Here is a 27,236-nt window from a genome sequence, read left to right as displayed (position 1 = left end):
TGGCTACTTGGCAGAGTTCAGGAGAGTTGGAAGCCAGTTCCCAGTGCTGCGGTTGCACCTGTCAGGGATGGGTGGTCCCACGTGCTTCTCTTCGTATGCTCACGTCAGAATGCAACGCAGTGTGCTCTCCTTAGAGGATGATTCCTAAGGAGTGGCACTTCCCTGTTGAGACTTCACAAGGAATGCAAGAAGCATGCAGCTGGGTCATCCTGGAAATGGGACACTCACCCCGTCCCGGGTGTCTGGAGCTACCGCGGGCACTGAGGGCCCAGCTTTGAGCGATGGGACTGTGGAGACTGGCCTCCCCATCTCTCTGCTCAGCAGAGGAGCCCGGCTGTGGGAGTGGGCCTTACCCAGTGGAGTGGGCTGCCTTTTGGTTCTTTGTAATACTGCCCCTGACCTTTTTTGGAAAGAACATTCCACGGAACCTCCCTTTCTGTGTCCCCTACATAAGGATAAAAAACTCAGGTGGTGCTCTCTCTTTCCAGCGGGCCCTTAAGGCTGAGCGCCATCCCCAGATGTTGAAAAGGCACTTCTGTGTGCTTCGTGAGTTCTTTGCCGTTGTCTTCAGTCGCTGAAGTGGTTAGATTTTGTGAACCCAGCAGGGTCGCCAGCTTGTCGAGATGGCAATACCCAGGAGCCCGCTGGTCTCCTGAGCCCTTGTGCTCTTGCACTGGGGCCATAGCTCCAGCCTGGGGTGGTGCTCAGGTACATGTGGTTGGAGGGCTCCGTGGAAGCAGATGTGGGATGGTGGCTGGGGGCATCAGCTGCTGCCGCAGTCTGGCTGGGCACAATTCAGGAGCCACTTGTCAAAAGAAACTAACTTTATTTTTAGAACTACAAACGCCAAACAAAACAGCTCCTCAGGAAAAAACCCTCAGAGCCCAACTGCCACCACCGGCTTCCAGAAGCCTCTCACCCACACAAGCCTCACCACCTCCCACAATCCTCCTGCTCTTGAGGCCGATTGGCTGGGTCGTGTGGGCGGAGCCAAAGAAGTCCCCCAGTGAGCAGCTCCGTGGTCTGAAAGGGCAGGGAAACAGCCCAATGAGCAGCTCCGTGGAGGAGCCAATCAGCTAGATGTTGCTGGGGCCGCTGTGAGCCAATCATCAGCTGGCAGTCTGAAGGGCAGGGAAACAGCCCAATGAACATCACCGCAGAGGAGCCAATAAGCTAGATGTTGCTGGGGCAGAGGAGCCAATAAGCTAGATGTTGCTGGGGCCGCTGTGAGCCAATCATCAGCTGTCAGCTGGAAGTTTGCTGGTAGCTGGAAGTTTGCTGGGCCCCCTTTGGCTGTGGCTCTCAACAAGCTGCTGTCTTCGCCCCCCCTTGTGTGACCTTTGTCACTTTCTTCTCTTTAAAATGTTTGCTGGGGTGGGCTGGCCAGCTCAGGGAGATGTGTGACTGCCTCTGTTGTGACCTGCAGGGTGTCACCTACTGTGGAGAGAGCGCGGCCAGCAGTCTCACCATGGCCAACGTGCCCTGGCACGAGGAGGTGGTACGCTTCGTCCGTGAGTTGGTGGGTCTGATCCCCGACTACGAGATTGCCTGTGAGCACGAGCACTCCAACTGCCTCCTGGTAGCGCACAGACGGGTAAGCTTACCCCGCCTGCTCAGCCCCTCCTCCTCCCATCTCTCTTCCCTCCCTGCCCCGCCTCCCTGCTGTGTGAGTGTGTGTGTGTGTGTGTGTGTGTGTGTGTGTGTGTGTGTGTGTGTGTAGGTGTGGGGGGGGCTGCCTGTCTGCAGCCCTCCTAAGCCTGACAGGAAGGAAGCCCTGCATTCTGCTTCTCAGGTTCTTAGGCTCTTCTCGGTGTGAGATGGCTTCTGTTTTTAGCCCTCGTCTAGACATCTTGAAGTGCTCCCTGGTTTGTAATTTTTAGAAAAGTACATGCTGAAAAAAACAGAAGCAAAACACCCTTGTTGTAACCTCCTGTCCCTTCCCTGTCATGACCTCCCGTCCCTTCCCAGGCGACAGGGAAAGCAACAGTAGTGAGCAGCCCCCGTGTGCGTTCGGCTGTCAGAAGGCACCAGAGTGTTCATCAAGTTTCTGATTGCTTTGGATTTTGACATCTGGAGAATTCTATCTGAGGTTTAGTTCATGACACTATTTGTGTTTTTTCTCTTGAGCACTTTTATTAGGACCAGTGCCTCATCTAGTACCTTTTTTAAGTGAAAAGGAAAAGGCAGCGTGGGTGGAGGTGGCCACTAGGAGAAGACACCTGTTGGAAGACCAGCATCTGTGCAGCTGCCCCACCTTGTATCCTTGCCGAGGTTGCAGGCAGCAGTGGGGTGTCTGCCCGTGGGTCCAGCAAGCCCAGGGTTCAGCAGTTGTGGGTAGGGGCTGGAGAGTGTGCTGAGGCTGGGTGGCGGATGCCTGAAGGTTCCATGGTGTTCGGCTCAGTTTTCTGTTCAAATTCTCCACCGAAGAAATGCTGTTTTAAAAAGGGTCATGGATAAACCTTGAAAACATGATTTTTAGCTGAAAAATGGCAGATACGGAAGGCCATGTGTAGGAAGCAGCCAGACCAGGCAGCTGGGGTCCTGGGTGATGAGCTGCTCTGAAACCTCATGGTGCTGCACAGCATTGCGGGTATGAGGGACCACTGAGGGCTGCGTGGGAAGGGCTGGCTCTGCAGGCGTGTGCTCCACGGCAAGAGCAGCCTGGCACCAAGAAAGGCAAGGAGCCGGCGTCGGCTGCCCCCTCGGGTCCCCGCAAGGTTTCCCAGGTTAATGGGTTTAGCGACGTGAGACCCCATCCGTTGAGACTCCACACACTCTAGTCTCAGCTCAGTCTGAGGCTGAAAGCCCTCGTGGGCTGATTTGTGTGTCTGAGCTGTGGCCCGTCAAAGGCATGACCGCTCAGAATGAGTAGGTCCAGGAGCTTCAAGTATTGGAATGTTGACGTAGCTGTGGAGACAACTGGTGCACCAAGTAGCTCGTAAAGAGGAGAGGCAGAGGAGCCAGGGCAGGCCTGCGTTATCTATATTCTCCAGTATCCGTGGGTGAGGTGTTGCTCAGTCACCAGGAATACAGAGTCAAGCCCAAAACATCCCGCTTCAAAATGGTCTAACAGAGAGATAGCATGCCTGCTGGTGGTACCAGAGCTGTGGCAGAGCTGAGGGGGGCCTCTTGAGCTGGGCCTGGGGATGGCCAAGGAAGGCAGCTGCTTACCAGGAACCTGTGCGGCGGGAACCATGGAGACTCTGGAGGTCCAGAGCAGGTGGTGGGAGAGGTAGGCACACTTAAGTGGGCCGAGGCTGTGGAGCCTCCCAGTGCCAGGTGGGCTGTGGGTGGAATGCAGGGCTGGGTGGGAGGGGTTTTAAGGGTTGGGTGAGGGTGCAGTCTGGGTGCAGGGGCACCAGCCAGGGTGGTGGGGGTCATGGCATTGTCTGCGTGTTTGTGTCTGCACCATTGTGGCATTGTCTGCTGTGTTTGTGTCTTATTTGTTTGGGAACGTGGTGAGGACAGAGAGGCTGCACGTGGGCTGCAATGTCAACTCAGATACCAGCTGGGAATGAGGTAGCAGATGGTGGGAGGCCATGAGGAGGGTGCCCCAGAGGGCTTGAGATACCTGCAGGGCCAGGCACAGCCTGGCACAGAGGTTCCCACGCCTTCTCACTTGAGGTTCACCTGGGCCCCTGGAACTTCTTCACAAGCACGTTCATTTTCAGGTGGAGGCAGCTTCGAGCCCTGTTAGGAAGGTTTGTAGTCGGCTCTGTGCTTTCCCTCTACTGGTCTGACTCTGAGCCAGAGCTTGGTGCATGCACAGAAGCCAGTTCTGTGGCCCTGGTTTTTAGAAAGAAGGAGCTTTGTTGAAGGTTAACTAACAAGAAACAGAAGACTTACTTAGGTCCCTCGAGGAGAGTTTCCAGGGCTTGGGGACCTAATGGGGCTCTGTGCCTGGAACTGGATTGAGGGAGCTGCCTTGTTCCTGCCAGGGTGGCAGCCCGAACCCCACCCCCCAGCCCCCTCTGATAGCTTGCTGGGGAAGGCGGGCCACCTCGTTCTGCTGCCCACATGGCCTCCTCTGATACCACGGGGCAGGGTGGAGGCCTCATGATGCTGGACTCTCCACTCAGCTCCTTGGCCTCTGGTATGTGGGATCTCCTGGTGCTGCAGGGGAGGGGTGGAGGTCCAACTCCTGCCCCCAGTGGGTTTCACCATGCCGCTGCTGGGAGAAGGGCAGGGTTCCCTGCACTCTCTCTACACCTCCCAGCAGGGGGGTGGGCAGAGGCCAGCTGTCCTCTTGGCCTGGGTGTAGTGTTCTCTCTTGCTGGGCTGCCCTCTTTTTCTCTTTGGCCAGAGAGAGAAGTGTCTGTGGGGATGTTGTGTTTCGATCATGTCCACTGTGCTTCTGCACCATCTCCAAGGCCCACTCTGGGATACACGAGCCCAAAGCATGGGCTGAGAGGCTCCTCCTCCTGCTATTGCGCAGCCCCGCTCCCTGGCCTGTGGCCTCCACCTCTGCCTCCACTGTGTGGAGTCTGCGGAGCTCCCAGGAAGACCCAGCAGAAGGGCTCTGCTGCCCCTGGGCGGACCCAGCTGCCTTCCCCTGCGGTCTGGGTTTCCATCTCCCCAGTGAACACTCTCCTATTTAATATGCCGTATTAGTTGACTAGCAGAAATAAGGATATTGCCATAAAATGGAACTTTGAAAATTCTCCAGTTGTGGCACTTCCTTTTTTATTCATTTCAAAAATTAAAACACTTTCTGATCCAGGAGAGCATGTAGTCCAAAATGTAAGATGAGTTTTTAAAGAAAAAAAATTCTACAGGGATCCCAGGCCTTGGTTAATATTTACATTTAGATGACCTTCAGAGATCCTGCATGAAGTTTGCAGGAGTAGCAAAGGTGTAGTCTCCAGAGCGCCTTTTAGGATCTGTGCAGCCCGTCAGTGCCCAGATCGCCCCCTGGTGGCGGGGAGAGCCGCCTGCTGCACCACAGGCCAGTCTCCCTGGCTGCAGTGAGTGCCCTTCAGTAAGTAGCTGGTCTCCAGAGCAGCCATCCTGCCCCTTGCTCACACTGCAGGCCTGTGGGAGTGTTGCTGCTGGCAAGAGGCAGGCTCATTGGGGACCCAAAGCAGAACCCTTGTGGCACTCAGTGAGCGCGTCTGGCCTCACAGCAGAAAGGCAGGCAGCTTGGCGTTCAGGTGGGGAAACCCGCGGAACTTGGTTCATGGTCATCAGACTACAATGAATCCAACAAACCCTGGTAGTTTCAGTTCAGAAACACTGCATTCCTCTCCACATGTTGGTGACCACAGCCTGTTTTAGTGGCTCTCTGCCACGGAAGCCAAGGCCCTGGTGAGGGGCACACGTGCAGAAGTCTTGTGGTGGTTTTTGAAGACTTGATTGCTTATTTTAAAAAACAGACTTTACATTTTAGAGCAGCTTTTTATTTATAGAGAGATTAAGAATATAGACTGATGGCCACATTACCAAAAGCAGTATTCAGTTTCAGTTCAATCCCCATGAGAATGCAAAGGACATTCTTCACAGAACTAGGAAAAAATAGTCCTAAAATTAATTTGGGAGAATAAAAGACCCAGAATAGACAAAGCAGTCCTGAGTAGGGGGCTCACAACACTTGATATTAAATTATGCCCCAGAGCTATGGTAACAAAACAGCATGGTGTTGGCATCATGGTAACATGACATGAAGACCCATGGAACAGAGCAGAGGAAAGGGACAGTCCACACACCTGGCGCTGGACAGAAATATAGGTTGGAGGAAAAAAACAACCTTTTACCAAATCACGTTGGTACAACTGGAAATCCATATGAGGAAGAATGAAACCTGATCCCTGCCTCTCACCTGCACAAAAGTCAAATCACTGTGGATCAAGTACCTCGGAATTAGATGAGGAGCCTTGCAACTGCGGGAAGGAAACATAGGGGGACCAACAGTCCATCATAGGTGTAGGACCAACTTCCTTACCAGACCCTTCTAGCTCAGGAGATAAACCAAGAATCATTAGTGGGTCGGCGTCCTGCACAGCAGAGGAAATGAGCATACAGAGAGAGAGAGAGCCTGTAATGGGGACGATCCTTGCCAGCTACAGGGGATTAATACCCAGACTACATGAAGAACTCAGAAAACCCCAAATAACCCAATCAGCATATAGGCAAAATAGCTGAATAGAAACTTCTTGAAAAAAGGAAAGCAAATGGTCAACGGATATAAAGAAACGTTCAGCATCTCTAGCACTCGGGGGACCGCATACCAAAGCCACACTGGATCTCCTCTCACTCCTGTCAGATAGATGGCAGTGGTCAGAAATACCACAATAAGAAGTGCTGGTGAGGATGTGGGCAGAGGTTCACGCCCACATCCTAGGTGGGCCTGCAAGTCCACACAGTCACCCTGGAAAGCACTAAGGGAGTCCTCAAAAAGCTAGGGATGCAACCACCTAGGGCCAGCTTCCCACCACTCAGTGTTCATCTAGACGACTACAGCATGCTGGAGGGACCCAGCCACTTCAGTATTTGTGGCAGCACTGCCCGTCACAGCCAAGGCATACAGAAGTTAAAAAGAAGAGCACGGCATGGACTTGTCCTGTGGTCAGCGTCTCGTGCTGGTGCTGGTGGTATGTTGGAGTCCTTGACCAGAGTGGTGCGCTGCTCCAACTGAAGTCCCTAGGGCGTCTGGAGTTCCTCAGGCCTCCTTTCCTGTCCTCTTGCTGTCCTCGGCTTCACATCACACCCAGCTGTCACGTCTCTTTAGGTTCCTCTAGGGGACAGCAGTGTTTCACTTTCCTTACTTGATGGCCTGTCAGTTTTGAGGGCTACTCAGTGAGTCGCCTGTGGGATGCCCACTGTTGGGATCTGTGTTCCTCATGAGGCTTGGCTGTGTGTTTTTAAAAGAAAGATCCCAATACCTGGAGCTTTTTCCGTGGCGGCACACCATGGCAGATGCACACCGCCAGCATGGTGGGTGACGCTGTTGCTGCCTCCGTCAGGGGCCACGGCAGAGTGTAGGCCTCTCCTGTGGGACAGCTCTCCCCGCCCCTTGCTGCTTTCTCCAGGAGGAAGCCGTGGTGGGCAGCCCCCATGTCAGGAGGGCTGTCCCTTCCTCCCCTGCGGGCTGTCCCCAGGCGCTGTCCTGGCGTCAGCTCTTCAGTGGCTCCTGGGCCCACCTGCCACACTGACAGCAACATGGGGTTTCCTGATTTGTTTGATTTTCGCTAACGCTTCTTTTTTCTGGCACTCTAGGATTCTCTAGGCTGATTTGTGTATATTCCTGCCCAGCCCCAAAGTCGGCCATTTCTCTTGGGAGCCTGGCTCCTTTCATTGTTGAATGGTATTAGGGACCAAGATTCATGTGCAGGGGTGCCCATTGCTGCTGGTGTCTTTTGGGTTCTCCCAGCTGGCAGTGGGGAAGCGTGTGTGTGTTCTGACCTCAGGTCTGTAAGGATGTCTGTGCATGGCCTCTGAGGTGTCCCCTGGACGTGCTGATGGGGCATGCTAGAATCTGGCTGCACACACCACTCTGGCCTTCCCCGTGCTCCTGTGTAAGTGCCTTTCTAGCAGTGTGAATCCGGCTCCTACCGACAGGCACGCACCCTCTTAACTGTTCCGCTCAGGACCCAGGTACAGTGATGTGGGGTCCCTGGACTGCAGCGCTCAGGGCGGTTCCTTTTGCCTTAGCCTCACCTGCTTTTAGATCCCTTGGTCAGTCCCTCTTACCCAAAGACAGAGGCCTGGCTCCGCCTTCCCTCCCCTGGTGTAAGCCACTCTCTGGCTCCCAGAGACCCGTCTCTGACCAGTACTCACTTGCCTGCTGGGCCTCAAGCTTGGCAGACTCTCCTAGAACTCAAAGGCAGTGCTGCTGGGTGAGCTGGCACAGAGCACTTGCCCGTTTTCAGGGCATGGCCGGCTTCCCCATGGGGACCAACCACTGTACTGCTCCTGAGAGGTGGAGAGAGCTGGCAAGAGCAGCCTTCCACCTCCAGACACCTAGCTGGGCCTCTCTCGTCCTTGGCAAGGCTTGAATTTTTCTAGCTTGAGTTTCTACCTTTGGAATATGAGAAAAAACAGTATTTAAGAGTCAGGAGCCTCTGTCAAGATTCAGTGAATTTACACATGTATGATGCTTGTTGCGGTGATCGTAAATGCTGCTGGTTATTAAGTTCATCAGCAGACCTTAAAACCAGACCATGATAATGAGATATGGCAGGAGACTAGAAGAGACTGTGCAGGACGATGGCAGAAGAGGCCTCTGAGTGCCTGGAAGGAAGGCCACTACCCAGTCTCCATTTGCCACTGAGTGAAGAGTGAGGTGAAGGTAGTGGGTGGGGTTGGTCCTGCTCACCTAGGTGTGAAGGAAAAGCAGATTCGCGCAGTGGAGACAAAGACGGCGTCTGCCCAGAGACACACCAGGCAGCAAAGCCCAGGCAGGCCCTTGCCCTGTGCTGGAGGTAGACAGCAGTATGGAAAACAGAGTGCAGGGCTGAGAAGTGGGCAGACTGCTGGACTTGTGGCCCACCAGAGGCAAACCTGGAGGATACAGACAACAGACAGGTAGATGGACGCAGTGAGCACAGGGCAGTGACGGCCTCCCAGCAAGGAGCTCCCAGGTCAGGCCTGAGGCCCAAGCCCCCAAGCAGAAGGGACGCATCCCCAAAAGCCAGTGTCATCCTGCCACTACAGACTGATGGGGACACAACAAAAAGAAAACCAGACCAATGTCCTTGACGAACATAGGCCAGAAGTTCTTGATGAAGGACTTGCAGACAGAATTCAACAGCACCTCAAAAGGCCACACCATGGTCAATAGGGCCCACTCTGGAGATGCCAGGAAGGTTCAGCAAATCAGTAAGTGTGATACAGAATCAGGATTGAAAATCCCATGACAGACTCAAAAGATGAGGGAAAATCTCTGATAAAACTGAACTCCCAAAACATACTCAATAAAATATTTCGTGAAGAAAAAATGAAAAATAGAAGAGAAAACCAGCAAAGGGAGGAACCACCAGAGATCCAACATTTCAGAGTCTCTGCAGGCCCGGTGGGAAGAGGAGAGCTCACTGCACTGAGCTCGTTCATTGAAGGAATAGGAAGTCAACAAATAAATACCCTAACATTGCATCTCAGAGACCTAGAAAAAGCAAAATTAACACCCAAAGCAGTAGAAAACGGAAAAAATTAAGATCAGCTGAAATCAATAAAATTAAAACAAAAAATAACAAAACAAAAAGTTGGTTATTTGAAAAAAATAAATAAAATTGATAAACCTTTAGCCAAACTAATGAAGAGAAAGAGAAAACTCAAATCACTAAAATGCTCTATGAAAAACTAAATATCCCAATGGACAGTACTGTTGCAGTAATTCACATGCAAGTCAGCATGGGAAAAGAAAGAAGAAGCAGAGCAAGCGAAGCAGCAGCAGAAAAAAAGTTCTTTATTGTGTACAAGCAATCTTTTTTATAGTATTGTGAACAAAGAAGACAGCCTTCCAACATCAATAAATCAGGTCTTTCAGCTAATTAAACATAGCATAGAGAAGTTTTACTTTCTAATCAGAAGTGACCCGCTTCTCATGGCTAATCTATTCTCGGCCCGGAGTATGTTGAGCTCTGCTCTTTGTTAAGAACAGATAATAAAATTTTTCTCAGTGCCCTCCTAGCCCACTTGGTAAAACATCCCGTTTGCAGGCAAGTCCTCCCAAGGACAGCAGACACCTCGTTTTCAAGCATGTCCGCTGTTACCTATCTATACCTTGACAGAATATCCCGTTTGCAGGCAGACTCCATCAAGGACAGTAATAGTAACGCAGTTACATCTGATTCTCTACACACTACTGAAATAAGGATGATAATGTAAAACTATTTTAAAAATTTACATTTTAATAAAATAGGAAATCTTAAGACATGACATTTCTAGAGACATATGACCCGCCCAAGTTGCATCAGGAAAACAGAAAAATTTAAACAGATCAGTTTCAAGCAGTAGAATTGCTGATGCCATCAGATCTCGCCAGATGCCCCTGTTAAGGAGATGAGCTGGGTTCAGAGGAATGAAGAAAACAGTAAGAAATCGGGCAAAAATGTGCACATGAGTTTCCCAGGTTGTAGGTGGGACTCCTTGGTGACCTCCAGGGTCTTCTTCCACACTGGAAGGCAAGAGAGAGCGCACACCTGGAATCTCTTTATTTTGTAGGAGGACACACAGAAGAGCTTGATGGAGTATTCTTTACCAAATAAGGCAGGGGGTAGGTTTCAAAGGTGGAGCCTTGCTTCGTGGCGTCTTGTGGTCAGCAGATTGATTGACATCGCGGCACGTGACACCCATCTCAGGTGCTGTGTGGGATCACAGGGAGAGGGAGAGGAGAGCACACTTGTGTCGCACAGCCCAGTCAGCATGCAATACCAGGCCTGTCCCCTCATATGGCTCCAGGGTGCATAGCTCGCACACACAGCCCATGGGTGGCTCACGACAGTCAGAAGCCAACCAAAGAAAAGCTCAGGACCAGATGGGCTTTCAGCCAGGTTCCATCAGACCCTCATAGAAGAACCCCACCAATGCTCCTCCAGGTGCCCCGAGACACAGGAAAGGAGGGGACCCTTCCAACCCCAGTCTGAGAAGCATGACAGGCAGGAGAGGTACTTTGGATCTGCAGGTCATGCTGAGGAGGCAGAGCCAGATCCCACCCCATGTCCGTCCTCAGGGCCAACAGGTACCTTGTGTTTGCACAGAGGAAGAGCTGGGCAGGGGGCTGCGCCAGTCGTGGTCTGGTGGAGCTGAGCTCTGGGGGAGCACCCGGTTCTGGTTCTGCAGAGGGATCCAGGGGGGCCTTCCTACTGCAAGGACAGTCACCACTTGCTGCTCGGGGCGTCTGTCTGTCAGACCTGTGACCCTGGAGGGGGCAGTTCAGTTCCCTTGAGGTACGTGGATGGCCTCAGGGTGGGTGCTGTGCCTGCCTCTCTCCTGAAGATGCAAGACACTGAAGGCTACAAGTGCTGACAGCCCGTGTCCCTGCAGTCTGTCACAGTCTTGAAGTGGGTGGGGGTGTGGGGGGCTGAGAGACCCTGAGCTGCTGGTTTCTAGACAGACACTTATTTTAAATTATTAACTTGCCCTGTGCACTGCTGAGTGGGTCACATGGTTAAAGTAGTGGAGGGGACGGTGTGGAAATAAGGCAGAGGTGCAGGCTCCTTCCTGCTTCCGCTTATTTGTGGGGCCTGAGCTGCGGCTTTGCACAGAGGCAGCCCTGTTCACCATGGAGCCACGGCCCCAGTGGCTGCTCTGTTTCCAGCATAGCCCAGCGGTTTTTCATTGCTGGGACCAAAATGCCTAGCGAGAGCAGCTCAGAGGAGGGATATCTATTTTGGGGTCACAGTTTCAGAGGCTCAGTCCATAGTAGGTCAACTCCATTGCCCTGGGCCCAGGTGAGACTGCATATCCTGGGAGGTGGGAGGCTGGGCGCTCAGCTCATGTGGGTGTCAGGGGCCAGGAAAGAGGCAGGGCAGCCCCACGACTAGCCCCTCCAGCCACAGCCCCCCCCCCCGCCCACACCAGGACGGACTGATTAGTCACAGCTGTCACATCTGGTCATTTCACTTCTGAATGAGCCTGCAGTGACGGGAGGTTTGAGGAATACCCTCAGATCCAGACCATGACACCTTCAGCTTCCTTGGAGCTAATTGGTATGTGATTGTGATGATGATGAAGGTGGTGACGAGGATGATGTCTAGGTTTCTGCATTCTTTATCGGATTCAGCCCTCAGGCTCTCTGCCAGGGCAGTCTGCACTGGACTCTCAGCATCTTGGGTTTCCCATGAGGTCCCTCTCTCGGAGCTGTCTTTCCAGGGACACTTTCCGGTCCCCCTGTGTTGGGCAGGTCCCTCTCTGTCCAGGTCCCCTTGGCTTCTCCCCTTCTCTCTGGTTTCCAGGGTCCTGTGTTTCTGTTTGACTTGTCCCTACTTCATGGGAAATGTCCTCCCGGGAACTACTGAGTGTGCGACAGGTGAGATCCTGGGTGTCTGCAGACGTCATCCTCCTCCACCCTGTGGAGGGCCCGCTTCTGTGGGCTGGACGGTGCTCTGCTGCACGCAGGTCAGTGCAGTGGGAGGACTGGGGGCCCCGTCCTCCCTGTGGTGCCCAGCCTGGGTCCTGCTGGGTCTCCTCTGCTGCCACCGGGCTCCATGGTGGACCTTTCCATCACTTAGTGGGGTTTCCCGTGGGACCACAGTGAACATAATCTTTTAAACACTCTGGTGTCAGAGACCCTGTGCTGTCCCTGCAGTGTGGGAAGGAGAGGAAGCAGTGAGCATGGGCCCTCGGTCAGCAGCGTGGTGGCTCTAGGGAGGCAGGGCCAGGGCGCACTGCCCTGCACAGCCTGGCTCCATCAGTCAGGGCAGTGCCTCACTGCCTTGCCCCGTGCCTCGAGACCATCCGTGACCTTCTGAGTTTGTAACTCTGCATAGACCACCTCCCGTGCATTGGATTAGAAGAGTTCTTGAGGTGGGATGACCTCATGTCTCAGGACACTTAGTCTCCAGTTTTATGATTTGGATTTAATGTCCCTGTTTACGCCGCTGTCATTAGCAGTGTCTGCCTCAGTCATACTTAACTTGACCTTTTACACGAACAGTACGACTTTCTCTGAGCTCTTCGTATCAGGTACTTCTGTCCTCAAATTGTCATGAGAGGTCTTTGGGGTCTGATGACTTGGTTCATTTCAGATCAACCAGTTATGGACTATTTGTGCCACCCCCATCCCTGACCCCTCGTGTGGCTGCATGGAGAAGGGCTGGATGGGACCTGGGAGTGGGCCTGGTCTGGTGGACCCTCGTCCTTGAGACCCTCTCCGAGCCCAAACCGAGGAGAGGCTGCACGGGACACAGCCAGAAGGCAGCCACTGCAGGCTGGGAAGGCCCACCCTGTAGACAGTCCTCCTGGCCAGGCCGCGGCAGCCAGAGCCTCAAGGCCTTCTGGTTTGTGTTCTCAGTGGCACATGACAGGCGTCAGCTTCCAGTTGCCAGGTCTGTGTACCTGGTTTCTGCATTCCGAACCAGCTGGAGGCCCAGAACCAGTAAGAACGGGTTCCCTCAGCACCCGGAGTCCGCCAGTCTCCTGAGGTGCAGCCAGCAGTTTTGTGATACATGTAGAATAGTTTATGGGTTTTGCCTGCGTGTGTGTGTCTCAATGTGTCTGTGTGTGTATGTGTCTGCATGTGTATGTCTGTGTGTGTATGTCTGTGCGTGTGTGTGTGCCTGTGTATCTGTCTCTGTGTCTGTATGTGTTTGCATGTGTGTGTGTGTGCACACACGCGTGTATCTCCTAGATTGAACTATAAAATATGTTTTTTACCGTAGGCTGGTATAAAAAGGAGAGTCAGGTCTATTGCTCTAGTCCAGACAGACCCTTTAGTCCTCAGGCTGTCTGTGGCCAGTGATCACTGATGAGTCTGAGGAGGAGGAGGTCATGAAGGCTGAGGGGCCAGACTCTAGACCTGGAGCTGGACCCCAGAGGGACAGGAACAGCAAGGAGGGCTGTGTAGCCTGTTCTCACAGACACAGCTGGGAGCCCCAGAGGCCCTCTGTGGGGCCACATTCTGGGTGATCATTGTCCCCTCTTCTGCCCAGGGCACATGCCAGGTGCTTTGTGGTCACCTGTAAAGGGCCTGGGCCAGGTGCACAGGCATGGAGAGGAGGGAGTGGCGTAGGGCAGCCTTGGGGGCCTCACTGCTGAGGTACGCTGATGCATCTCCTCCTGTGCTGGTCAGGGAGCCCTGTCTCCACAGGAGTGCGGAGGCCTTCTGTATGGACACACTGAGACGGTCCTTTCTGTATTGTGCAGCCCGTAGCAGCAGAGTCCCGTCCTGTCTCCTAGGACGTCAGTGAGCAGGTGGGGTTTTTCCACCTTGGTCTTCTAGCTTCGCTTAGAGGTCAGGAGTATGGGGCTGGCCTCAGTGTCCTGAGTGATGGCTACAGGGTGGGTCAGGACCTCCTCTCGGCCTAATATTGGCTGGTGGGCAGTGCGGGAGGTCACTGCAGAAGGGCTGTGAGGTGCTACCGTTGGGCAGCTCAGGAGCAGGGACCTGTGGCACAGGAGCTGTCCTGGGCTAAAGGGATGGGGGTGTGGCACTTCCCAGAGAAAGGACAGGGACCTGACGTGCAAGCTGGTGCAAACCAGACAGGCAGCATGGGAGCCTGGGAGGTGGGGCCTGCTCTCTGGAGTCCATGGGTGCCTGTGTTCAAATGGGTGGCCATCTCTCCCACCCTGGGCCGAGACTCGGGCAGACAGCAGCAGCTGGGGGAGGCCACAGCTGGAATTGGCTCAGTCAATGGAAGATGGTGGCCTCATGAAGTGATGTGGGCCCCGGTGGCAGAGCTGCTCAGGAAGATGGTGGGGCGTGGGTGTGAGCACCAGGGGAAAGGGTCAGCTCCTTCCACAGTAGTGGGTGGAGAACAGTCAGGGCCTCCAGTGTGGGAGAGATGAAGGCAGAGAGCCCTGGGGGCACTATTTCAAAGAATGATCTTTCAAGGAGATTTCTCAGAGCTATTGGGTAAGAAATTAGATGCCACAGTAAATTCCAAACCCAGGAGCCTGCTTATTTTCAATAATTCCTTTTCAGCTGGACCAGGAAGCTCTTGCTTGACTTGGTTCATGGAGTTGATCAGGCTCTGTTTTCATTTCTGAGACAGTTAACTGTCGACGGTAGGTTTCAGCACAGCGGGTACACTCTCCACGGTGCTGCCAGGCAGGCGCTCTGGGGAGAGCCCTCACAGCTCAGCTGGTTTCCCCGAGAGCTGCCTCAGCTTTCCCTTCATTCCACATTGACTTTTGAGAAGCAATTTCCTTAAGAGTACAAATTGGATTATTCCTCTTTATTGAATTGGCTTTCTGCTAATGAGGTATTGTATGCACGTTGGACTGGAAAGGCTGGTTGGAGTCATTTAGCATTTCAGAGTTGGAAGGCATTGATTAGGGCTTTGCTAATAACTCAAGCGGAGTTTGGTAATAAAAAGGCTTCTGCCACATGCAGCTAATAGCCACAAAAATCCAGCCAGACAGAAGGCGGCAGCAGGACTGGGGTAGCTGGGCCCTGAGCACTGGCAGCACTGGGCAATTTGGTGCCCGTCAGCAAGACTGCTCCCACAGCCCCACCCAGGCCAGGACATCTCCCATCCCACAGCTGGTCCTCGGCCTGCAGGTTGCAGTGCCCAGGGAAAGCACCTGCCCATGCTGCAGGAAATCAGGTGTTGAATGTGGAAGTGTTGACCTGACAGGGAGAAAAACCAGGTGCATTAGTGCCTTCCCTGTGGATGGTTCCCCTTCTGACTTGAGGCTGATTTCTTCCCAGTTTAAGATCGAGGGAGAATGGTGGACGTGGATCGACTACGGCCGCTTCCAGGAGCTCGTCCAGGAGTACGAAGATAGCGGTGGGTCAAAGTCCTTCAGTGCAGAGGACTACATGGCCAAAACCCCTCCCTGGGCTTTATTCGGTGCCAGGGAAAGAGGCTTTGATCCCAAGGACACAAGACATCAGAGAAAGAACAAATCCAAGGACGTTTCTGGATGTTGAGCTTATCTGAATTCAGGATGCGGGAGGACAGAAGCGAGGCAGCCCCCAGGTCCTCGACCCTGCAGATCTCGTCTCCCCCATGGCTGTCCTGTGGGGCTGGAGACGGCCACACACTTGGTGCCTTGGAGCAGCTCCCCACTTCTTGCCTGGACTCTGTCCCTCCCCGCTGTATTTCTGAGAGGAGGTTGTTTGGGGAGGAGGGCAGGGAAGAGCCATGACTAGGATTTAACTAGTGGTTTTGAATCAGTCTTTGCGAGACGTCCAGAGTGTCACTCATGGGAGCCTTGTGCAGCGTGGACACTGGCCCCACCTTGGGCCCTGGGCTACTTGTGCGGTGGCCCCTGGTTACGGAGATTGGCTCCAGCCCTTCTCACAGCCTGCGAAGCCTGCCAGCTGTCAGTTTGCAGATCTCTAAGTACTGCATTGATTACATCACTATGCACCACTGGAGCTTTAGGAAGCTCTTTTGGACCGCACTCTGCCAGTCCCCAGTCCCACCGTCACCATGGGACACGGTACACAGCCACACGGAGCAGACGCGTTCTCTTGCCAGAGGGGTGCCTCCCAAGGGCCCTGGGCCATCTGCCTCCCCTGCACCCTGGGCTCCTGCTTGGCAAGGCTGCTGCCTGGGCCTCCTCTTGCCACTGGGGTCCCCCCGTACTCTGTGGCCCTCGCTGAGTCACACAGTCTGTTCTTGAAGGCTCAGGCTTTCTCTAATGGAAAACAACACACTCAATATTTTTTTTTTCAAGTTGTCAAAGTTATTTTAAAATTCTTTTATCTAAAAATAAATGAAATGATCTTTTCTGAAGACTTGGAGCACGAATACTCTCATGTGCCCAGTGTAAGGACTTTCTGGTCCTCCAGGTTCTGAGCCCTGCCAGACCCACCTCCTCAGGCAGCAGCTATTCTGTGAGGCCCTCTGCTCTGGGCTGAAGTTAGATTCATAGGTGACGCAACCTTCCTGCCTGCTTAGTTGAAAAACGGTACCGTGTTTATTTCTAAGTGGCAAGAGTCAAATACCTCTCCCTTGTGACGTGGGACGGTGAATATGGGAGAACCAACTCTCTCTCTCTTGTCTCTCTCTCTCTCGTTCTTCCACTGTCTGCTTCACTTCTGAGACTAGACGTGTGGGGGCTTTCCCCAATGACCGATGCGCGGCTGTGACCTGGGGTTGGCTCAGTTCTGACACTGACTACAGGTGGCACACAGCCCCCGGGTTAGGGGCTTGGTCCTGACAGCAGTTGGTTAGTGGGTCACTGAAGCTACAAGTGGGGGTCCCCTCAGCTCCCCTCCTGGGCCTGGTAAGTTGCTCAACAGGCTCTCAGAATCCGGGATGACCATGTGCAGACTGTGATTTGCAGGGAAGGTGGAGGTGGGCACCACCCTCTCCTCTCCCACCAATCTGGAAGCCCCACAGAACCCACAGTTGGTAGTCTTAAGCAGCTCTGTCACTAGGCACCATGCATCTCCAGTTCCTTGCCCCTGCTGGAGGGTTGGGAATGGGCTGAGAGCTCCGAGGACCAGCCTGAGTCTAGGAGCCCAGCCAGGGCACCTGAGAACACCCCAAAGAGTACGAGCTGTCCACGCGGAGCCACCAAAGGCCAGATGTTAGGACAAAGGGCATAGATAGCTAGCACCCCTGCCACCCCAGAGATAAAAGGGTTCTAGGACCTTTGTGTCAGGATGCAGGGGGAGAGAGGACAGATATGTGTCATTGTTACAGCTGGGATGTGAGGTGACCCCCGAAGCCTTGTTACAGCAGGAATGCCCCAGGGTGAAATGAAGGGGCTCATCCTGGGGTGGATGCCCTGGGGGTGGCAGTGGGCAGGTGGCACCTGAGCTGGAGGGTTGGCTCATGGGGCTTCCCTGGAAGATGCGCCCTCCCTGCACACCCTACCCTGACTCCCTGTTCCCCGACCCCACCGTTTGTGAGCAGTCCCTTCCCCCTGTGTCACCTGCCATCCATCCATTCATCTGTGGACTGAGACCTGAAACCTGAGCCCCAAGTGAACCTTCTCTCAGATGTTCTTGTGGATATTTTGGTCACAGGGAAGCTGAAGCTGCATAGCAGGGTCACAGGTGAGGGAGACGGGTATCACAGCACCTGTCCCCCACCCCCAGGCTTCAGCACACAGAGGCAGCCTCACAGGGCAGCGGCCCTGTGCTAGCAAACAGAAGCACCTTCGTGGAGAAGCATGTGCTATGGAGCCAGAGCCCAGCTGGGTGTGAGATGGCTGGCCAGGCATCCAGGTGCGGGAGGCTGAGGAGGCCCTATGTTTACCCCAACCAGCAGACCCCTCCCTTAGAGAAAGCAAACCTCTGGGCTCTGCCTCAGTGACAGGTAAGGAATTGTTCTTTTATTCCAGAAAACATTTGAGAACAGATCAAAGGATATTTCTGGCCTTGAGCTTATCTGACTTTAGAATGTTGAAGGACAAACTAAATGGCCCAGAAGGTTCTTCTTTCTATTTAAAAAAAAAAAAAAAAAGGAATAATAACATGGCACATTGATCTCAGTTCACAGTCACAAGGAGATTCTGGAGTACCCAGGGCACCTTCAAGGGAATCTGGAATCTACCCAAACAGAGAGTGGGAGGGGAGGGACCTGGGTGCATCACCGTGGTCTGCTTGCAAACAAAGCCTCTGATTCCCATTGGAATCTTTCCTGGCAAATGGTTCTAACATTAGCTGAAAAATTAGCCACCAAGTGGGAATAGTTAAGAAATTTTAGAAAAAATAACAAAGTTGCCTTGTAAGATATCAAAACATAATAATAATTAAAAGGAAACAAAACCAATTTCCAAAATGAGTGATGGCTTAGTGACACCCTTCTGTTGGAATAATGCAACAATGAGCAAAATAACTAAATCAACCGATTTTTTTTTTTCTTGGAATTGAACCCAGGGGCACCTATCACTGAGCCACATCCCCAGCCCTTTTTTATTTTGGGACACAATTTTGCTAAATTGCTGAGGCTGGCCCTGAAGTTGCATCCTCCTTCCTCAGCCTCTGGAGTCCCTGGGATTATAAGTGTGCACCGTTACATCTGGCCGCAAGGCTTTGCTTCAGGTATTGTGGGGCTCTGTTGTCAGGTGCCACCAATCTGTAGCCATGTGTCTTTGTAGTAGATCGTACAGTGTGCTTCGCTTCAGCAGGACTTGCTGTTGCCGGACACCTGCTCTCAAGCACAGGCAGTGGCTCTTGTCTGCTGGGAGACTGCCCCTTCTCGCTGGGCTACTTCTCTGTGGGCTACTGCTTTCCTGGTCCTTCCCGTCCCTTCCCTTCCCACCTCACTGTCTCTGAATCTACGGTGCGGCCCCTGGCCAGGGCCTGTGGCTGGAGGACCATTGCTCTCTGGAGCATCTGCCATCTATCTCTTGATGAGGTGCCCTGAGATGGGTTGCTCTTTAGTGTCTCCAGGCTTGTGGCCGATCCTCCCTCCCGTTGCCTCCTTTGGTGAGGAGACCCTGTTTAAGTCCCTTGCTGCAGATTTTACTGTATGTATTTTTCCTGTTGGTGTCACCCCATGAGGGTGGCCCTCAGTGGCTCCTACACAGTGAGATGGCCGCTCCTTCCCCACTTCCCTCCCTCTCGTGAGAATCACACAGTGGTCTCTGCACATTGCAGATCCAGCAGCACAATTGCATGTGCTCAGCTGTAGGCAATTGTATTTAAGGCAAAAGGGCCATAGTCTCTGAGGACGGCCATGCTGTGGTCCTCACAGGGTCCTATCCTCAGTGGACCAAGTCAACTGCGTCCTTTGTGAAAACTCTTAGGCAATTCTGCTGATGGTGAATTGTTCTATTTCTTGTTCATCTGGCAATGTCTGAACTTTGCTATTTTTTAATATTTTTGTGTTAGTTGTAGGTGGACACAATACTTTTATTTTTATGTGGTGCTCCTGATTGTCCCAGTGCCCCTGCACTGGCTAGGTGGGCGCTCTGCCACTGAGCCACAACCCCAGCCTCAACTTTGCTATTTGCTATTTTTGAAGACTTCCACTAGATAGATAGAGAATTTGGGCTGAGAGTCAATTTCATCTCACTTTTCTGATGAAGTCAACTGCTAATTTTATTGAGGCTCATTAGTTTCTCTTGAGAAGATATGTGTGTGTGTGTGTGTGTGTGTGTGTGTGTGTGTGTGTGTGTGTGTGTGTGAAGGATTGGTTGATTTTCAGACTTATAAAATTGGGCACCATGGCACACAGGAGGCTGAGGCAGGAGGATCACAAGATCAAGGCTAGCCTCAGCAACTTAGCTAATGCCCTAAGCAACTTAGTGTGAGACCCTGTCTCAAAATAAAAAATAAAAAAGGTCTGGGGAGGTGGCTCAGTGGTTAAGTGCCCTTGGGTTCAATCCCTATTACCAAAGGTTAAAAAAAAAAAAGTAAAGGGGCTGGTGATTTGGCTCAAGCGGTAGTGCGCTCGCCTGGCATGTGTGCGGCCCGGGTTCGATCCTCAGCACCACATACCAACAAAGATGTTGTGTCCGCCGAGAACTAAAAAATAAATATTAAAAATTCTCTCTCTCTCTCTCCCTCTCTCCTCTCTCACTCTCTCTTAAAAAAAAAAAAAAAAAAAAAAAAAAAAAAAAAAAAAAAAAAGTAAATAAATAAAGGGGCTGAGGATGTGGCTCAGTGGTAGAGCACCCCTGGGATCCACTCTCCCCCCCAAAAAACTTGCAGACCTGTGGAGGAGGCCAGTTCACAGTGATGGCCAGGGGCTGGAACAAGGAGGTGTGGACGACAGGTCCTTATCAAGTGCACCTGGGCCACTCTGGCAAAGATCGAGTTTTCCACCAATATTAGTGCCCATGGATTAAAAGGGGATTGAAATCACACACAATCTGTTCTGCAAACAGTGGGCTGCAATTAGAAATGACAAGAAAATGCAAGAATCCCCAGATGTACAGGTCAGAGAGGAAGCCACAGCCCCCTGGGGGGTCCTTGAAGATGGGTGGGGAGCCGCAGCTGATGTGGCTGTGGCACTGCCTGGGGATGGATGGTGTGTGTGGTCAGTGCTGGACATCCAACACGTGTGATGTCCACCTGAAGGGCAGCCTCTCCCAGAGGGGCATCAGCAGTGGACACAAGTGAAACAGAGGTCGTGGAAGCCAGAGGCAGCATTCTGGAACCGCCAGCAGAGCGGCGACATGAGCCAGGGGCACCCAGGGCTTAGAGGCAGGTCACTGAAATGGAACCTGACTCTTAGGACAGCGGTGCTGGCTCAGCAGGGACATGGGACAAACCGCTGAGCCGCCCACTTCAGATGAGTGGATTTTATGGTATGTGAAATGCGTCTCCATAAAGCTGGGTTTTAAAAAGTGAGGTGCACGGAGGCCAGCCTCCCTGCTCACAGGACTCAAAGGAAGCACAATAAAGGAGTCCAGTCCTTCCTGCCGTGCACCAGGAGGGTCCCGCAAGGACAGCTCCGGCTCTCGAGCAAGACTGCCCAGTTCCCAGCTGCCCTGCTGGGCAGAGGCCCTGCCAGGAGGCCTTCTGGAACAGGCTACCTCTCACAGGCCCCGGCTGACATGATGCCCTAGCCTAGAGACCACTCTTCTAGAGTGGGTCCAGAAGCAACGTAAGAACCAGCCAGTAAAGGAACGGTCAGAGAGTCTTCCTGGAGCGTCCAACACACGGGAACACAAAGGCAAACCCGGGGGACTGCTGCCTGGGGTGCAAAGGACTGACCTTACTTGAAAAGATCATGTGGTTTAGTTAAAAAATGCTAAAAACTCAACTAGATAAGGGACTGGTTGTGAGCGCTCACCTAGCATGTGCAGGGCCCTGGGGTCGAGCCTCAGCACCCCATGAAAATAAATAAAATAAAGGTATGTGTCCACCTACAACTAAAAAGTAAATATTTTTAAAAAACTGGTTAAAGGAACAAAGGATGTGGAACAGATAGAGGGCTATAAGGTAGAAAAACTTCATTTTCACCAAGGAAATGAAAATGAAGACAATATTCTCCCATCAAATTGTAAGGTTTTTTACATCATCATAAAGATTATGTAACAGTATTTCAAAAGCACTTTGGCAATTCATACCAAGAACCTCTATCTTTAACCTTGGATTAAAGGATTTAAAGGGGAAAATCATATTTACAAGTACTTATTTAAGCATCTTATAATAGCAAAAAAACCCAAAAACCCTCAGAAACCTGAATGTCCACTGGGAAGGGCATCGATTATCTCAAAAGAGTGGCATAGTGTGACGCCTCGCTGTGCGGGTGACATTCAGGAGGCGTCTGGAATGCCGACGTGGCTCTGGTCATCACTGGGGATTCCTTGGCAAATACACTCATCAGAGGCGTGGATGTCCAACATGTGACTGTGACCTGTGGCCAGAACCACAGGAAGGTGGTCCCCAGGAGAGCGCACCTGCCAGGGCTCTGGGCCTCCAGGCCTGAGAGAAGAATGGTAGGTGGGAAAGGGCCAGGTGGGAGCCTGGAGCAGGGAGGAGAGCAGGAAGGTGATGGCTGGCCAGGCCTTGCGAGCAGCCTGGTTTGCTTGTTCATCAGATGCAGAGGCCAGAGGCTGAGAGACGAGTTGCCAAGGACATTCACGGACCTGGAGAGCTGTGGCTGATGGGCTTGGTATTGGTACAGCACCAGCCACGCAGGCTGGCCTCGGGACAGGGTGGACGGTGCTGCCATTCTCCCTGTGTCCAGGAGCTCGAGTGCACTGTAGACATGCAGGCTCACAGCCCTTCTGGACTCCCCAGGAGAAGGTCCGACAGGCCTACGGAGGACAGAACTATGACTAATTGAAGGCCCAGGAGAGGGCAGGGGTGAGAACAGGAAGGCCTAGCCCTGGTCACAGCAGGGGAGAGGGAGACACACAGACCCAGCAGGGAGGGCAGGTGACTCCAGGAGAACCCCCCCCCCTAAGATGTTGGTGGGAGGTGTCAGAGGCCCACCAACATCTGCAGCAAGGTAATGGTGGCAGTGACAGGAGCAGTGTGTGACGGGCGCGGAGCTTAGAAAACACGGGGTCATTGAATCACACAAACACCGGAGGTGTTTGTCACACAACAGGTCACATAACGGTCCGATGGCTCCGCCAGCTCCTCTCTCCTGAGGGGAGGTCCTGAGCCATGAGTCAGCCCAGGGTGGGGAGCGACAAGTGACGAGAGCAGTCGAGGACAAGTGTATTTGGAGCTCTCGGTTTCAGGGCTCAGTCCACAGAAGGCCGAATTTGCTGCTCTGGGGCCTAGTGAGGCAGGACTTCACAGTGGGCTGGGAGTGGAGGAGGACAGCAGCTCAGGACAGGGCTCCAGCAAGCAGAGAGGGCTCCACTCACCAAGGACAAGCCCAGAGGGTCACCCCAGCACCCACCTCCCCCGGCCACACCCACCTACCTGCAGTCACCACCCAGTTAGTCCCTGTTGGGGGATCAATGCTTGGGTCAGATCAAGGCTTTCCTAACCCCATTCATTCACCCCTGAACCCTCTTGTTGTGTCTCACATGTGAGCTTTAGGGGGACACAACACCCTCTTTGCCAAGAAAATGGCTCATCTCAGAGGGAGATTGTTGCTCTAGCACTTGGGCCAAAGCCATCACCAAGCCCACATGTGCCTGAATGAGGAATAAACAGGTTCTGAACTTCTGAGGTTTTGGGGCTGCTTGTTGCTGTAGCACAGCCTGGCACAGGCTGACTGACACAGATTCCTGGTTCCATGCCACGTTGCATGTCTTCTGCCTCCTGTGTCCCTGGCATTCAGCCAGGTGGCTAAAAAGGGCTGCATTGTGAAGACTCGTTTGGCCTCCACAACCCACTTTCCCATTGCAAAATGTCACAGTCTTCCAGTTTTAGCAGCATTTCCTCCTGTTCCCATAGCAACCCCACTTTCCGGGATAGAAGCTGGACTCTCCTAAAGGGATGGAGAAAACACTTCCACTTTTTCCTCTGACCTTCTGGAACTTTCCAGTGGGTGGTGGAGACGAAGGCGGGGTCTTCTAGGCCAGGCGGTGGAACAGAGGACCTGCTGAGGTGAAGAACAGGATGTCCCCCTCGCCTCACTGGCTGCCAGAAAAGGCAGAGGGGGTTCCAGGTTTGGATTTAGGGGACGGTGTGGTCTGGGAGCACCAGCTCCAGCCAAGCACACCCCAGCATGCAGCCTGCCCCCGTGGCTGACCGTGCCTTCTGGGCGTGTGACTTCCCCAGGTCATCCTGCGAGTTGCCAGGACCCTGACTGAACTCACAGCCCCAGGACCCGAGGAATCTTGTGGACCTGAGGCTGCTGAGTCTCAGCCAGTGTGGCTGTCTACATCTCTGCCAGGGTCTGATCCGCTTTCTGTTCTTCCTACATGGAAATCTTGGTTTTGGTTGTCGATGTCATTTGACCAAAGAATTGTGTTACCCCGAGAGGATCCCATGCTGTGCTTGGGGAGCAAACAGCCTCTGTCCTCCAGACCCACAGCAACTCTGAGGAGACCAGGATGTGTGGACGCGTCCTGCTCTGCACCCTCAGCCTGCAGGGTAGGGGGAGCTGGGAGCAGTTAGCAGGGGACACAGACCCAGGGCGCAGGGCAGCGGGGCCTTCAGTGGACCAGGGACAGCCCAGAGCTTTAGAGTGCAAAGCCTAGCTGCTGGCCATCCTCACAGCAGGACTCTCCCCAGCAGCTGGGGCAGGAAGAGAGGGCTGGGGAAAGGCCCCAGGAGATGGGGGCAGAAGGTGGGCAGCGGGCAGTGTGAGCTGCTCCAGGGTCTGCTTGTGGTGCTATGTAGAGGGGCAGTGTTGAGATCTGACTGTGCTGGCCTCACAATGGGAGGACGGAGCTAGGGGCAGAGCCTATTGATTGCGAGCCTCCCAGGGCCCAGGGCTGCACAGGAAGCTCAGGTGCTGTGGCTCTGGTGGAGCAGTCCTCGCCAGCCTCCCGGAAGTCACCCTTTCTGCCAGGCTGTCTCATGTGGCCTGTGTGGGGTGGCCCCCATCCCTGTGGCCGCTCTCCTCCCTGGCTCTGGAAACTTCCCCTGAAGCCTCACTCTCCTGGGCTGTGGAGACCTTCATTTCCTCTCCAGTGTGACCAGGGACAACTGGGATGAGATGTCGGCCTTGTGGGCCTTTTCCAGTTGTCTCCCAGGGGCCCCTGGCTGGCCATCCGCCATTGCACAAACCACATGCTGAAGTGCGGTGGGGACGGCTCTGTGCCTCGTCTCCTGCAAAGATGGCTGGATTGCGTAAGTGAATCCAGAGCCAGGCCTTGCTCGAGGGAAATGGGAGTCCCCTCCTGTCTCTCATGGGCACCTACGATTTCCTTCCTCTGTCTTTCTGGGGGGACATCTGCAGGGGGTCATGGAGAGACACTGTCTTGGGGCTTTGACCCTCCCTAGATGTTCCAGGGTGCTTTTCTGACTCTGGGATGGACAATGGGGCTCCATTTCTGGAGTTCGGGTAGATTCTGTCCCTTTTCCATGCAGCGTGGCCTGGCCCGGCTTTGGGACGCTGCCCTTGGCTTCTGATTACCACTTCTGTCCCCAGGTGGCAGCCTGTGACAGGTGAGTCTGGCTGCTAGTCTGGGTGAGTGACAGGTATGTCTTCTCAGAACTTTCCAGGTCTTCAGAGAAGCCATTGTGTGGTGAGGGTTGGTGATGTTCCTGTTTTACAATGTGGCTCAGAAGTGAGGTGTTTGCCCCTCAGGCCTTCCCATGGCCTCTCCGTGTGAGCGCCCCGACCCTGCGCTCAGCTGCCCAGGCCACCATGGGGCCTCAAGGATGGCAGCCCTTTCTCTCAGCGCTGGGCTGGAAACCCAGGGCCAGGTACCGGACACCCCAGGAGACCCCCAGCTAGTCCTGCTGGGAGGAAGCAGCCTCTTCAGAAGGGTTTGACCAGGCGAGAGGATCCTGCCTCACTACCCAGCCCCCAGGCCTCACTTTCCCACCATGGCCCCACCTGCAGGCCCCGTCCTGAGGAACTCCCGAATCAAGGTACAGAGTCCCCTCTAAATGTCACCTAAACCAGATGAGGCTGGACTTGGCAGGTTCATTCTAAGGCAGGTGCCCCTCGCTCACAGAGCGCCACAGGCCACCCAACGTGGAGCAGGTAAGTACAAAATGAGGCACATGCAGGGCCTGGCAGGGAGCCCGGCTCTGGCTCCACAGCATCTAGCAGGTGCTGAGTGGGGATGGGACGCCCACAGAGGCCCTGGGCACCCAGGCCAGCTCCCTGCACAGAAGGCCTTTCCCCACAGAGTCGACTCTCCTGCCAGACGCTGGTCTGACCTCTGGGAAACAACCAGTGACCCCTCCCTGGCTTCTCCCACCCTACTGGGTGGCCACCCATTACAAGGCTCAGCCCTGGGGCTCTGGCTCTGAGGCCATGCAGAGCCCCGGCTCCTGTGTGTTCTGTCTGCTCCAGGGACCACCCTTGGAGCTCTGCAGCTGTGCCTGTGGGCAGTTCTGCTCTTCCAGCCTGAGAAGCCCACACAGGGGCGGGGGGTGTGCACCAGGCCTGGAGACCCCAGACCCGGATGCCCCGCAGACCCCAAACATGGACACCCCACCCTCGAACCTAGTCTTCGTATTGCTGAGTGAAGGTGTCGAGGTGAATTGACCTAAAATCCATGGCACACGCTTCAAGTGTTCAGTGTGACACATTCGACACACATCTACCCCCATGACTCCACCCCCATCAGGAGACCCCTCCCCCAAATTCCTCACACCCCTCCCTCCAGCCACCCATCTGCCCAGTCTCTGTGGGTGTGACGGGCTCCTGTGGTCTGTGATTTTCATCCCCTGGCTCCCTCCGCTCAGCACATGCAGACTCACGCATGCCGCTGCGCCCGCCCAGGCCTTGGATTTTGCTGCCAGGAGTGGCTCTACTGGACTGTCATATCACAGTCATCGCCTGTGAATGGGCGTTGGGATCGTCTCACTTGGGGATGTGGCAGTGAAGCTATGGTGAACATCAAGTGCGAGCCTCCACTGCCAGGCCTTTCTCTTGGGAAAATACAGTAACCAGGAAGGTGAGATGGGAAACCTCCACGCTGCTGTCCACAGTGCATGTGCCCCTGTGCGTCTGCATGCATACTATCAGTGACTACACACCTGCACACACCCACACATGCAAGCACACACACACACCTGCACACACACACACACACACACTCGCACCCATGCATGCAGGCAAACACACACCTGCACACAGTCACACACACCTGTACCTACACATGCAGGCACATGCACACACACATACCTGCACACATACAGTCACACATACCCGCACCCACACATACAGGCACCCACACACACAGTCACACACACCTGCACCCACACATGCAGACACACACACACACGCCTGCACACAGTAACACACCCCCACACCCACGCATGCAGGCACATGCAGTCACACACCTGCACACAGTCACACACACACCTGCACACAGTCACACACACACACACACCTGCACCCACACATGCAGACGCACACACACACCTGAACACACATAGTCATGCACACCCATACCCATGCATGCAGGCACATGCACAGTCACACACCTGCACAGAATCACACACACCCACACATGCAGGCACATGCACACATACACGCCTGCACACACACAGTCACCCACACCTGCACCCATGCATGCAGGCACATGACACACACCTGCATACACACAGTCACACCCGCACACATGCATGCAGGCACACACACACACCTGCACACACACCATCACACACAACTGCACCCACGCATGCAGGC

The 27,236-nt window shown here is 53.8% G+C and overlaps 1 protein-coding gene across 4 annotated transcripts in view; it reads left to right on the top strand.

Moving 5' to 3' along the window:
* LOC101974766 (S-adenosyl-L-methionine-dependent tRNA 4-demethylwyosine synthase TYW1) overlaps positions 1-16,340 on the top strand; it is a 106,766-nt gene extending 90,426 nt beyond the window's left edge. For 3 of the 4 annotated variants that reach the window (XM_040278227.2, XM_013360085.4, XM_005328544.5), the window contains 2 exons: positions 1,427-1,594; positions 15,308-16,340. In XM_040278227.2, coding sequence (XP_040134161.1) covers positions 1,427-1,594; positions 15,308-15,529 — 390 coding nt within the window. In that variant the 3' untranslated portion in view covers positions 15,530-16,340. Of the gene's footprint in view, positions 1-1,426; positions 1,595-13,726 lie in introns of all 4 variants that reach the window. The other variant, XM_078023961.1, reaches the window with a different exon arrangement.
* Positions 16,341-27,236: the final 10,896 nt, after the last annotated feature.

The sequence above is a fragment of the Ictidomys tridecemlineatus genome, chromosome 10, assembly GCF_052094955.1.
Source record: "Ictidomys tridecemlineatus isolate mIctTri1 chromosome 10, mIctTri1.hap1, whole genome shotgun sequence".
In the NCBI taxonomy this organism is placed as follows: domain Eukaryota; kingdom Metazoa; phylum Chordata; class Mammalia; order Rodentia; family Sciuridae; genus Ictidomys; species Ictidomys tridecemlineatus.
The sequence above is the reverse complement of the archived record's forward strand: the minus strand, read 5'-3'. Positions and strand labels throughout refer to the sequence as shown.